The following is a 13,912-nucleotide window of genomic DNA, read 5'->3' as shown; positions in this document are numbered from 1 at the left end:
TTGTTTTTCACCTGAAAAGGCGTGGTTACTATCCGACAACTCTGGAAATGTATGGCATACATAGGTGTGGGGCAGATCACATGGGACATCTCAAGTTGTGATGTTGGTGGATTTTGGAGGCTCTTCCAGAAACACTTTTTATTAAGCATTCATCCTGATTTACTTGCACAAATCTTATTTAGAGATTAGATTATTTCAGGTCTTCATTGAGCTTTCATTCTGATTTGTTTGCAAGAAGGTTAAACAACCTACATTCATCCTGATTTGCTTGTGAGGTGTTTATCTTTCTCATCACTTTCATGGCAGTAGAAAGTCTGTTTCCTTTTAGGAGTCAATTTGTTGCCTAAGGTGACAGAGGGCTTTAATCCACTTTAATTGTGCAAGCCTAAATTTCCCGTTATATCATTGACCACCTGGGAAGGTTCAAAAGTGGACACACAGAGATACATACAGACATCCGCTTTGTTTATCTGAGCCTAAATTAATTTTGGTTTGGATTTTAAAATTAGCTCAACCAAGACTGAACTGCCTTAAAACTCACCTTTGAACAGCTGCTTTAGCTGTGAGAGGAGATTTTCCTTCATCCTTCCTTAGAACATAAATCCTTACCAACAGTTGCATGTGATTCTTGCTTTCAGTTCCTCTTTCTCTAACTACCAGGTAAAAAGCACTTGCAAGGTAAGTCTTGGAAAGGTGGAGGTAGGAAAAAAATAATCTGCTGGAAAGGCTGGGGATAGTGGTAGACTGGCAATCCATTTGTGCTGAGCAATAGATCTTTTTAAGATTTGGGGGAACTCTTCAGAAACCATCCAGGCTATTCTCTGAAAAAGCTTGGAAAGAATGTGCCCATTCCAAATTGAGATGGGCATGCGTGAAATGTAGCTTGGTTCCTGCTGATTATATAGGACGGCAGTGTAGCTAAAAATGTTCAAATAATAATAAATCCCATATCCATTAATCACTTTGGTTCATGCTCAAAATGTACTTGTCAATGTAATCCTAAAATATATCTCTGTTCTTCTTGAGGTGGAACACAATACTTCAAGTTGTAATGCTGTTTGGTAAGAACAGACGGCATGTGATTACCAGCACCTTCTTGACCGCCTTCTGATAGACCTTGCAAGGTTTCTTGACACTTTCAGAGGACTTTGTAAGTCACTGTCAGCCTTCCTACCAGTGATGGCTTCTCAGTGGCTCTCTGGCTGTCAGTCAGAAATAAAGTGGGTTGATGGTAGAAGAGATGGGGTGGTGGGATGCAGTCCCCTAATTAGTATAAAAGGAGTATAAAAGTTTTCTTGGTTCCAGATGAGCAGGTGGCCCAGAGCAAGGATAAATGGAATGGGGGAGGGGCTTGCAGGACTCTTCCCAGCCCCCTGAAGAAATTACTGTCAGAACAGGATGATAGGGAATAGCAGAGATGGAACACCCACCCTTATTTATTTATTTTATTACCTTTATATCCCATCTTCATCCCATCATGGAACCCAAAGTAGAACCATCCTATCACTGACTAACCTCAAACATGCCCCCTAAACAAATCAAATGCTTCGTAAAGACCAGGCATAATCTAATTACTGTGTAAGCTTTGTGCAAGTAAATCAGGATGAATGCTGAATAAACAGGTTGTCTGGATGTGTTCACTATGCCTCTTCTGCCTTGGTCAGACCACACCTGGAATACTGTGTCCAGTTCTGGGTGCCACAATTTAAGAGGGATGTTGACAAGCTGGTACATCTGCAGAGGAGGGCAACCAAGTTGATCAAGGGTTTGGAAACCAAGCCTTATGAGGTATGGTTGAAGGAGCTGTGTATGTTTACCCTGGGAAAAAAAGAGATTGAAAGGAGATATGGTAACCATATTCAAAGATCTAAAAAGCTCTCACATGGAGGGTGGAGCAAGCTTGTTTTCTCCTGTTCTGGAGGGTAGGACTTGAACCAGTAGCTTCGAGTTACAAGAAAGGAGATTCTGTAAGAGCTGTTGGACAGTGGAACAGTCTTCTTTTGGAGATTCCTGCATTGCAGGGGGGCTGGACTAGATGACTCTTGGGGTCCCTTCCGACTCGATGATTCTATTATTCTTGTGAAAGTATAAACATATGGCTATGTTATTTTAACTTTTAGAGCTACAATAATTATTGGGGTCCATAAGAGTATGAACAAGATCCCAATGCGTTCATCATTAATTTGATTAGCCATTCCAGTTAGCTCTGGATGTTAACCAATAGAAAAAATCCTTCAATAAGAAGTAATTTTGTCATATTTCAGGACTGCCTATTTCACAGAAACATGACCGGAGATCTAAAAGCATTTGTAGATAAGTATGGTTTTGATGTCCTTGTCATTTTGGCCAGCTACTTATCAGAAGAAAGGCAAGAAAAAAGGCAGATAGCAGTTTATTCAGAAAACATGGAGATGGGAAATCAGGTAAGTATCATGAAGGAAAGAGTAAAGTAATTCTGTCTGTGTTCTAGAACAGAAATGCATCATTACATTCCCTGTTGGTCTTTTAGTTTTGCCATAGCATAGGATATATGAGTCATAGAAATTACATTTATTGAGTGTGTTGTTATCAGTGAGCAATGATGCAATAAAAACACCATTAGATGATTAAAGGAGTGGTGAGGGGAAGAGAGAAAAGAAATCGTCATTTTGTTAAAAAGAAAGAAAATAATTTTATACAGTATACCCAATTTGGATCCTTCTTCATTTCATAAACATCTTGAGATTTGTCCACATCCCCCCAACCCAAGACTTTCTAGTTAGAGAAAGATTAACCACAAAAGATATCAGTGTAATTGTCCTAGTCCTGGATTTCTCTGTCATTTTAAAGTCTACTACTAGCATTGCTGTAATTTATTACCACCAGACTAGGTGCTTAAGTGGGGCCTGGATAGGGCAGGGGGTGAAACTGATTGGCTCAATCTGAGCAAGTTAAGAGGCTAAGGACTGAAAGCAGGAATTTGTGATTTTAATGTGGGTTTTAAAATCTGATACTGTTCTGTGTTCTGTTTCTTTGCTTCCTAAACCCCCTAATACATCTCTAGGGGGCTTCTAAAAAGAAAACTTACTCAGTAAAGTTTGTTTTTAACTTTAGATTATGCAACAGACATGATAAATACAACTGCTTTTTTCCTCAACAGATTTGTTGTGAATTAGAAGAATGTCAGAATCCTTGCCTAGAACTGGATCCTCTGGAATATGGATGTGATCAATTCCTCATTTATCACCAAGAAAATTCTTCAGCCAATTGCGATGAAATTTTCCTGCTAATGAAAGACGTTATCAGCAGGAGACATCCAGAAATGGCACCAAACAGTAGAACATCTTCCACTGAAGCGGTTGCTGGAAGCGCTCCACTTTCTCAAGGATCTTCTGGTATTATGGAGCTTTATGGCTCTGACATTGAACCACAGCCAAATGTTGTCAACTTTATAGAGAACCCTCAAGATCATAATGGATCTGTCCAAGCCCATGCTGATGCTAATGTAGATCTTGTGAGTCCAGACAGTGGGCTTGCTACTATTAGAAGCAGCAGATCCTCCAAGGAGAGCTCAGTTTTTCTTAGTGACGATAGCCCAGTAGAAGGAGCAGCGTCTCATCACAGTTTCCTTTCCGGTTTTGATTCCTATAGTCCCATTCCTGAAGGCGCAGTAGCTGAAGAAGAAAAATCTCAGCCTAGGAACAGCAGCAACCATTTTGATCTATTCAACTTTGATTTAGCACCAATGGCTACAGTTCAGATGGATTCTTCTCATTCTGTGGACTGTTCCCCTCCTGATGACTTCTCCCATGACAGTGGTTCATCAGAAGGACAACCACCAACTGACTCAAAAGTAATTGATGAGACAAATCTATCAGAATGTGACATTGCAAATTATTCAACTGATTTACCAATGACAAGAAAGGAAGAAGATGACACAATAAAATTTAATGAGTGTAGCCACCGGCAAGAACATCCTAGTATGGTGGACCTAGAAAATGACTCTTCCTCTCATCCTAAAGTGTTGAATAAGGTTGAGAGGAGAACTCCACCAATCTCTATGAACAACCGTGTGGAATCTCCGCCTTTAGATGATGGGCCATCTTTATTTTGTCCACAAGATAAAATTAAACAAAATAATGAAACTGATTATGTGAACAATTCTCAGTCTCGTACAAGATATGGGAGCTGGTGGGATGGGTTTCAAATAGATTCCAAAAATGCTGTTACATGGAGTTCAACTGAAGCAGAATCTGTATTTCAGAGTCCTGATTCATGGAAAGAATATAAAACAAGTCTATTACTGAAAGAGCAAACTGATAGAAGAGCTTCAGATTCAGTCTGTATACAAGAGCAGCAGAAGCGTATGGATTTTGCAAGAGCAGGTATTTGGGAGAACAAGTTTGGTGCTGCCCAAGTTAAGCAGGATTTGGGATGCCATCAGAAAGACAATGAACAACCAATGGAGGACTTTGCTAGCATGTGGAATAACAGTCAACCAGTTCCTGCAATTTCTGGTCCATGGGGTAATACCAATAGTAGTGGTGGACACATCAACTCAAATTCACCTAATGTTTGGGCAGAAATTGATCATGATGGTTCTGGACATTCAGAGTGTACATGGAATGTTCCTCAGGTAGATTTTGATCATATTTCCCCAATGAAACTTGATACATGGGTTATATCTAACTGTTCACCAGAACACTCTGAATGCAATGATTCTGAACATCTAAACAGTCAAGTAGACTTAGGATCAAAGAATGAAGGACAAGATAGTTCAATAAAAAACAACAGAACATATGAAAATGCAAATAATGATACGAGTGGCATGCTGAAGAATGTTAAATTGGCTATGGAACACCAAAGGGATACTGTACCTAAACCCAAAGAATTTGAAAATACCAATGGATGGGCCATGTATGACACAAAGATTAGAAAAGAGGCACTTGGAAATCTTGTCTCTTGGGAAGACCCCTTCCTGTCATATAGAGAATCAGACTTTAACACCTCAAATACATGTGACGATTTTATTGTTTCTCCACCGGATACAAATTATTCAACATCTGACTCATATGTATCACCAACAGGGGCTGGAGATGAAAAAGAGAGTGAGGGCAAACATTATGAGCCAGTCTTGGATCAAATGGTAAACATAAGCTCAGGTGAACCTGAAACATACAATTTTGGAGATTTTAAATTACCACAAACATCAGCGGTATGTTCCACTGATTCTGACTATGGAAGTAGAGGCCCCTGGGAAGCACCACTTAATAATAAGAACCAACCGGAAGCAGTACATTCTGAAACTACTATTATAAAAAATATTGATTTACTTTATTTGAAACAAAAAGGTGCTACATATTTTTCAGATGACTACTGTGATCATGAAAGTAGTCCTTCAAGCTCTGAAGACACTGGAATAATGATGTTTTCTACAGAGAAAAATAGCCACTCAGCTCTAAATAATACCATAGATGTTGAAGGGGAAAATGCTGAAGTAAGTAGTGATGTCATCCTTGAGGACACAAATGACATGGAGAGAACATTTTCAGTCAGTGATCAAGTAAAAAGAAACAAACAATCAGAGCAGAGCACCAGACTTCTAGATAAACGGTTGAACCAGTGGGATGAACAGCTTCAATACAATCAACAGGCTGGATTAGAGCACAGTGGCATCTTTTCTGCCTCAAAGCAAGTAGTCAAGCAATGTCAAAGAACAGATGAGGGAAGTGGGCAAGTCACCCTTGAAAATATTAGGAATGAAATGATGCAAAATGACAATAAAGACTTGATCCTTCCACTCCCTCTCTCGTCTAGTAATAGTTCAGAGGAAAGCAGGGCAATTTTTGGTTCTCCCAGGTCACCAGAAAAAACAAGATGTAGTGACAGTCTAGAAGATGTAGTAGCAGAGCCAGAGGAAATAACCCTGCCATTTTCCAATGAGACTCATCCTGTCAATGAGGAAAAGAAGGGTGGATTTCTCGATAGCAATGCAGAATATTTTGCTACATCTCCCAAAAAAGAAAACAAGCACCTAGTTCATAGTCTTGACATGGATGCTTACCCAAAATACAGTTTAAATGTGTTATCCCCATCTGAAAGTTTGGATAGGGAACTATCTGCACAGAAGATCCCTGAGAAGGAGAGTGCACCCCCAAGTTCCCCTAGAGGAGAAAACCATCAAGGAATGCATTATCCAGAGTTGGTTGAACATCAAGATGTATGGGATAAATTGGAGAAACGTATCTCTAAGTCAGAGCCATCAAGTTGTTTGCTACATGATGAATTGCCAGTACCAGTAGGAGAACATCAGGAACATCAGGAATTTGATGAGTCAGTTGCTAGCTTGAACATTCATAAATCTGATTTGGAAACTCCTGAAAATGTTTCAGGAATGCTTAGCAGTCATGGAGCATCTTTAGAGGATAAAAATCAAGAGAGATCAATGGAAATACAAGAGGATTCATATACAGAATATACTCAAGCCCTGGATACAATGGATAAGCCTAAAATAAATGATTTGTTGTCAAATGAAATGGATTTGTCTCACGATAGTGAGACTTCTGAAAGCTTGGAGTCTGAGAATAAACTTTCAAATGAGAAATGTATTGATATTATGCCTCATCATGAGTTGTCCCATATTCTAGATGCCTGGAATGTATCGATGGATGAACAGGCACAGTCTGTTGGAATAAGCCCCAACATAAATGAGGCACTTGAAGGGTCAGATACTATGTATAATTTCCCAGAAGATATTCCTATTAAAGACACCTATTACAAAGAAGACACCACTTGTAGTGGTTCCATTGACTATACACACTCAAGTGCAACCACTCCCGATACAAGTGATTTTTCTACTAATATGCATATTTGGGATAGCTTTCCGGTAGCTAATAATCAAAAAGAAAATGAAGATACTTGGGACATCACAACAGATGGTGAAGAAGCATCTGGAAAAGAGTTACCTGAGAATAAAAGCCAAGAAGATTCTGAAACAAGCACTGAACACAAAGTGCCGAAAAACTTAGAGCTTTGGAATGCTCATGTGGATGATGATACAGTATCCTCATTATCAAGTCCTGGAATTGATGTAGATTCAGAATACTTAAGTATGCAAGAGACAGGAATACAGGCAGCTCTACATCCTAACAAACTAGAGGCTGACACACAAGGGCAAGAATCTGTTCGGCCTCATGAAACAAACCTTGCAATTGATTCAGAAGGTTCAAGCACTCCGTCTCATTTCAAGGAAAATGTCCAAGTAGTCACATTAAATGAAAATTCAGAAAATCTTAATGCTTTTGACACTTCAGTGGAGGATTATGTTCATGAAACATCTGAATGTTTAGCGCATTGGGAAACAATTCAGGATGAAGCAGATGACCATATTATACAAATGTCTGATATAAATCACGAAGAAAACCATGGCCCAAAGAATTCAGATGCTTGGGATGTAATAATGCAAGGTCATTCTGAAACCACATTAGATAAAAATAAAAAATCCATAGTGGACAATCTTAGATTTCCAGATGATTCCTCGGAATGGTGGAATTTACAAAGCCAAGATGAAAGTTCAAAGGAAGGTGCACAATTTTATTCTGATAATGATTTAAAAATGAATGACACAGTCACCATTACACATGGTGCAATGCAAATACACACAGAAAAAAATGAAAAGCGAAAAGAACCAAATTTCCATGATGCTGCCAAGTTTGAAAATGAGTCTACTCAAGATAACAATGAATGTGAATGCAGAAATGGAGCAAACTCACTGGCTAACAAAGAAGAAGAGTTGGATCAAGGTACTGTGAATTTTGAAGAGTGTTATCCAGTGTCCCCATCCTGTGAGGATGAAAGTGGTGTAAAACAAGAATCCTCTGTTACTAATGTTAAAGATCAAGATGCTCTTAAACACCCTGTTCCAGAAGACTGGCAATCAAACCTATTGAACGCACTTGCTCAGGTCGATCCAACACTTGGTCTGCTAAGAGATAAAATGAATGCAGCATCTATCAATCCAAATGAAGTAAATGTAAATCCATTAGATAAAAAAGAAACCCGTGAACAATTTCCAGCTAATCCTCCACTACCTTTAAAACCAATAAGGAAACCTAGCCCAAGATATGATGAAGTTACACAGGAAAATTCATTTGTTCCAGATATATTACAAAACAACAACCCTAGTGATTGCCAGGCATTTACAGTTGATCCAGATTTGTGGACTAATGTTGAACAGCCTTTCATCTTGAGAACAAATGGTGAAAATCCTGATATATTAAGTCACTGTGATCAAGACAGCAGTTCACAGGCCTCAAGTAGCCCTGATGTTTGCAATGAATATGAAAACAAGGAAACTTGTGCCCAATCTTCTGTCCTAACTGAACCTGAAGAAGCTATTCAGATGTCTTCCATGCTGTCAGAAATATACAAAGACATAGACGTAGTCTTTAATCAACAGTTGACAATTGACAGAGAAGAGTTATGTCCTGAAAGTCTGTGTCTTGATAATGAGACAAGTCTTGGTGAGTCCTACAAAGTAACACTCGCTGGAAATGAGGAGTTATCTGAAATTGGACAGGAAACTGTTATGCATGAATCTGACATAGCAAATAAAACTACTACTGAACTAGAGGATCTTCCAAGTTCCTGTAGTGAAAATTTGGAAGCAGAACTCATAAATCAGGAAAGCAATGCATATGAAAATAAAAACTTTGAAGAACAGGAAGGTGCAACTTCCTCAGACAAAATGAAGTCTATGGATCCTGCTGTTGCTCTGGTTTCACCTGCAGGGATGGATGATCAGCTGGAAGCATCAGATATGCATGGCATCAGTAAGATGTCAGTTGCCACTAAACCATCTACCACACTGAATGAAATTAATCCCATTGCAATCTTAGACAATCAATCAGAGAAAAGAGTAGAAACCAATGAAATATTCAGAAAGAAGCATTCATTGCAAGCCTCCCTAGAAGAAGAAAATGAAGATTTCATCTATGGTGCAGGAAGTCAATATGCCACTAATATTCTACAAGAACCTGAAAATTTGCAGGAGAATAATAGCCCATGGGTTGTAGGATCACTCACAGAACAATCACCACTTGCATGTACTTCTCCATTTGATGTATCATTTGGTCATGATTACACTCTTCAGAAAGGTGGCATGAACATTTCAGAATGTGGCACTGTTGATATAAAAGGTGAGGTTACAGAATATTCTCAAGCAGATCAAGGTTGGGAATCACTGTTAGTAGAGTCTGACGGGACTCCTGGATCTTCTTGCACTTTGAAAAAATTTGAATATGAAACAGATTCAAGTAATATTGAATCACCCACAGGTGTCAATGATATTGATCATTCAGAATCTACTGTTGTCAACAATGAGATTGCAGAATGTACTCAAGAGGGTCAAGTCTGGGGATCATTTCTGTTAGAATCCAGAGAGACTCATGAATCATCATATGCTTTAAAAGAATTCAAATATGAAACAGATTCAAGTAATATTGATTTATCAGGTGCTGGAAGTGCAAGGAGTATTTCAGAATCTAAGCCTAGTGATTCCGATGGTAAGACTGGGAAATGCTCTCAAGAAGATCAAGATTGGGGATCTTTATTGTTAGAACCTGAAGTGACTCCTAAGTCGACTGATTTTTTGAAAGAATTTGAGTATGAAGCAGACTCGATTAATATTGATTCACCAGCAGATGGAGTCATAAGCATAGCCAATGGTGAGTAATTAATGCATTTACTGATAGAACGTGTTAGACAAATATACAGGAGATGTAGTGTGATGCTGACATATAGTACAGTGCCATGCATGTGCTTCAGAGTTTTAAAACTTTGTGCTTATATATTGTCTTTGTCATTCCTGTCTAAGGAAGGCAATATTGATTATTATCGTTTCACATACTGGCAAAAGAAAGAAAAATGAGACTTTGTTGTCATCTGTATGTATCACAGAATATTGTATTTATATACTTTTTAGCAATCTAGAATATCTTACAATTAGCACTATACTTATTCACTAAGCCACACTTAAGCAAAGAAAAAGAGGGGGAATAGAACAGGAGGAGCTTAAATATAATGTATTTTGCTTTTAATATTATCTTGATCAGTGACTTGACTACTTTAACTAAAATTGTTCTTTTTAATTTCAGAATCTATCTGTTATACACTGCATAATGCAAGTGACAGGTGCAAGTCCATAGATAAGTCAGAGATGATAAGACCAGAAAGAAAGGAAAAGACAACTTTGAAAGAAGCCGAAGATCAATCTTCACTAGAGATGGATTATGTCCTCATTACTGGCGAAGAAACTGTATCTTTGAGGAAGGATATCTTGGGAAGACAAGAAAGTAATTTCACTTCACAGGAAGCTACAGCAGTAGAACAAACAAATTCTCTTGAAACCTCTTCAGCAGAGACCTCGGATACATTTCAGTCACTCTCCATAATAAATGAAAGTGAAGGGCAGTCTGCTCTGGAGACTGAATGGGAATCTTTCTATTTGGCAGAGAAAAGTTCTGCTGTTGTGCCTCAAAAACTCGGAGATGAAAAGAAATCACCCAGAAGCCCTGCGCGAGATCAGGAATGGACTATGGTGGGCCAAAACAGAGTGAATGATATATCACCTGAAGAAAACTGTAGTATAGACACAATAGAGTCACTATCTAGACCCCCTGTTAAAGAATTAGAAGGTGTTTTAAGCCAGGAATTGCTATGTGAGACACAAGATGAAACTCTGCTAGAGAGAAACCCTCACAAATCAGGGCAACAAGAGGATGGGAAATCACACAATAAAGGGAGAGATGCTCTTTTATTGCAAGTTGTTGCTGGTGATGGGGAATTGGATGTCCTTTCACAACAACATTCTGTCAATGGCATGGTAACAGAACAAGAAGCAGAAGAGGAGACCCAATTTGTTGGCAGTGAAAGAGATCTCAGTCCTGTAACAGGGTAAGGACAGGTCCACACATTTTATTTCTATTTTTTTCTGTATAAATATGGGGCAAATGGTCACAGAACCTCTGAGAAGCAAATGCTATTTTTCATTACACAGATGGGGTTCGATAATAGATTCAGCTAGCAAAAGAGCTTCTGGTTAAGCAGGATGAGACATTCAGTTTTTACCAAACTCTCTCCCACCAACTGCAGCCCTCAATACTTGTTAGCTATTTGCATAAGCCAAGGAGGATAGGGAACTGCGGCCAGGAAGCAAGGTAGCAGTCCCTTAGGATTGTAATGGATTTTCAGCCAGAGGGATATTGCTTGCTCCCAGACTTTTAATTCCACTCTGGGTAGTCCTGCCTCTTGCCTTAAGACTGCATTAGGTGTACACTTTGGGGTAGCAAATAGTGATCTTAAGAATTTTGATTGTACTGTTTCAAGGGTCTTAAGGTTGGCAGAGGGGCTAATTTGAGTGCCATACAGGAGTTGGACTAGAGATTTTGCCTGAAAAACTTTTAGGGCCATCGGGAGGAAGCCAGCTCCTTTCCTTCTGAATAATCTAAGGATGGCATTTGCATTTCTTCCTGCTGATATAGCTGCTGTGGTCAGGTGTGTTGACAATTTGGCATTATAAGAGAAAGTAATGCCTAAGTATTGGAAGGTCTTAGTCTGTTCAATGGCGTTTCCCTTTACGCTCCAATTATCTTTCCTGAAGGCGCGGTTAAAATGTACAATTTTGGTTTTGGCAAAGTTAATTGTTAACAGTTCAGTGTTACATTGGTCACTAAACTTTCCTAAGGCACGTTTCAGACCCACTTTGGTTTGAGAGAGAAGAACAGCGTCATCTGCATACATTAAAACTGGTACTTTTCTGCCGTTAGAGAACACGGGGGGGTGGGTTTCGATTTCACGGCAGCATGTGACCAGGGAGTTAACATAGACGTTAAATAAAAATGGGGCTAATAGGCATCCTTGTCTAACTCCTCTTTGGACTGGGATTTCTCTAGAGAGTCTGCCGTCCTGTGCAAGTCTTATCTGGAGGGTATTGTTCTCATGAAGCTTAATCATCAGAAGTAATAACCTTCTGTTAATACCCATATTGGCCAATTTGGCCCAGAGCCTACCCCTGGATACAGAATCAAATGCTGCCTTTAGGTCTACAAAGGCCGCATACAGTGACTTTTTCCAATGTTTCACATACTTATAGACAAAATAATCTAACACTAAGCAGTGATCAATGGTGGAACGTCCAGATGTAAACCCTGCTTGTTCAATTTCTAGTAAATCATTATGATCTAACCATTCACATAATTTTAGGCATAGATGTTTTGTATAAAGTTTGCAGATCACATTCAGAAGACTAATTGGTCTATAACTAGATGGGTCAGAGGGGTTACCCTTTTTAAATATAGGAACAATTATAGCCAGTCCCCAATCTTTAGGGATTTCAGTTGTCTTATCTATATATGAAAATAGATTTGCAAGAACCGGGGCCCACCAGTTTATTTGCGCTTTCAGAAGTTCAGCGACAATGAAATCACTTCCTGGGGCTTTGCCAGATTTCATTTGTAGAATTAATGAAGTGATTTCAGTTTCAGATGTTGGGGGCCATGATGTATCATTGTCTAAGGGGATGTTAAGCAGCGCAGAAGGTCGGTGTTCCCTAAACAGCACTTTATAGTGCTCTTCCCATGAGTTTGCAGGGATTATTGTGCCCTCGTTAGGAGCTTTGGTTTGGCTGGAGATAATTTTCCAGAAGTTGGTATTGTCTTTTTCTATTGACGCTTTTATGAGGGCCTGCCAGATGAGAGAGTCTGCGGTTCTTTTTTTGGTTTTTATTGACTCTTTGTAGTTCTTTTTTTTAAGTTGTAACTCTAATTTAGTGATAGGGTTAGGATTTTGCTGGAAGACCTTAAAGCATTCCCTGAGTGTAAGTTTTGCCTGGATGCATTCGCGGTCAAACCATTTTTTGTTGGTAGGGGACTCATTGTGGCTAGATCTCCCGAGTCTTGACAATAACGGTTGGAGTTTTTGGATTAATGTGTTATAATGGTCAATTGGGGAGGTCTCTTCAGTATCGTTGGAGGTCAGATCAGCCCAGAGGAGTTGACCTTCCATTGATTGTGTCCAAATGCTAAAATTGTTATTAACATAAGGGGACCATTTAATTCTGGATCTGCCTATTTGTTGTAGAACATTAGGATCAGGGGACTGTGGGGCGAGCCCACATCTAGAGGGTTCCCAAAATTCAGTCCTTTTAAGATTTAGGGGGAGATGGTCACTTTCGGTTCTTATATCTACAGTAAATTCAATATATTCATCAAAGAGTTCTTGGGAGACAAGGATGTAGTCAATAACAGAATGCCTTAAGCCTGACCAATAAGTAAATTGGCCAGGACAGTCTCCCGAGGAGAGGCCGTTTAAAATGACAAGGTTTAATCTAAGTGCCATTAGAAAGAGACATGTACCAGCGAAATTGGTAACTGGGTCAAGTGAATGACGCCTGAATAGGGGCCAGTGTTCATCATTAGCATTTAGGGGACCCATTCCACTTTCGTTGATTAGCTGTTCGTCTGAATGGCCTAACCTTGCATTAAAGTCCCCACCAATAATTAGGGAGGCAGAGGGAAACTTATTTGAGACAAGGAGAATGCAGTCTTCCAGTTCGTTCCAGATGTTTTTAAGATCAGTTTGTTTCATGAGTGGGTGAATATAAACATTGATGCATATGATCTTAAAGTGGGTAGAGAATATTTTCACAGCCAAAATCCATTTTTTATCGATTTTCAATCGGGTGGGGGAGGTTCCTAGATCTGTCGATACGAAGGTGCTCAGACCTCCCGCCGGTCTTCCGCCTTTTGGGCCGATTGAGGCACAGGAATGGAAAGCAAAATAATTGTGTAGGTCAAAAGGATTTTGCATCCAGGTTTCTTGGAGCAGAATGATCTTGAACTGTGATACGTAGGTTAGGCAGCCCTCCATACAATAC

At 39.3% G+C, this 13,912-nt stretch overlaps 1 protein-coding gene across 9 annotated transcripts in view; it reads left to right on the top strand.

Annotated features, from left to right (window-relative positions):
• Positions 1 to 13,912, top strand: part of PRUNE2 (prune homolog 2 with BCH domain) — a 137,118-nt gene that overhangs the window by 81,731 nt on the left and 41,475 nt on the right. For all 9 annotated transcript variants that reach the window (XR_014161330.1, XR_014161331.1, XM_081880890.1 and 6 more), the window contains exons 7-9: positions 2,265 to 2,423; positions 3,140 to 9,704; positions 10,134 to 10,932. Coding sequence is in view for 7 of the 9 variants with exons in the window: in XM_081880890.1 (XP_081737016.1) it covers positions 2,265 to 2,423; positions 3,140 to 9,704; positions 10,134 to 10,932 (7,523 nt within the window). In the remaining 2 variants the exon portion in view is untranslated. The remainder of the gene's footprint in view (positions 1 to 2,264; positions 2,424 to 3,139; positions 9,705 to 10,133; positions 10,933 to 13,912) is intronic.

The sequence above is a fragment of the Podarcis erhardii genome (genome assembly GCF_964252035.2).
Source record: "Podarcis erhardii genome assembly, chromosome: 11".
In the NCBI taxonomy this organism is placed as follows: domain Eukaryota; kingdom Metazoa; phylum Chordata; class Lepidosauria; order Squamata; family Lacertidae; genus Podarcis; species Podarcis erhardii.
This window is presented reverse-complemented; position numbering and strand designations above follow the sequence as displayed.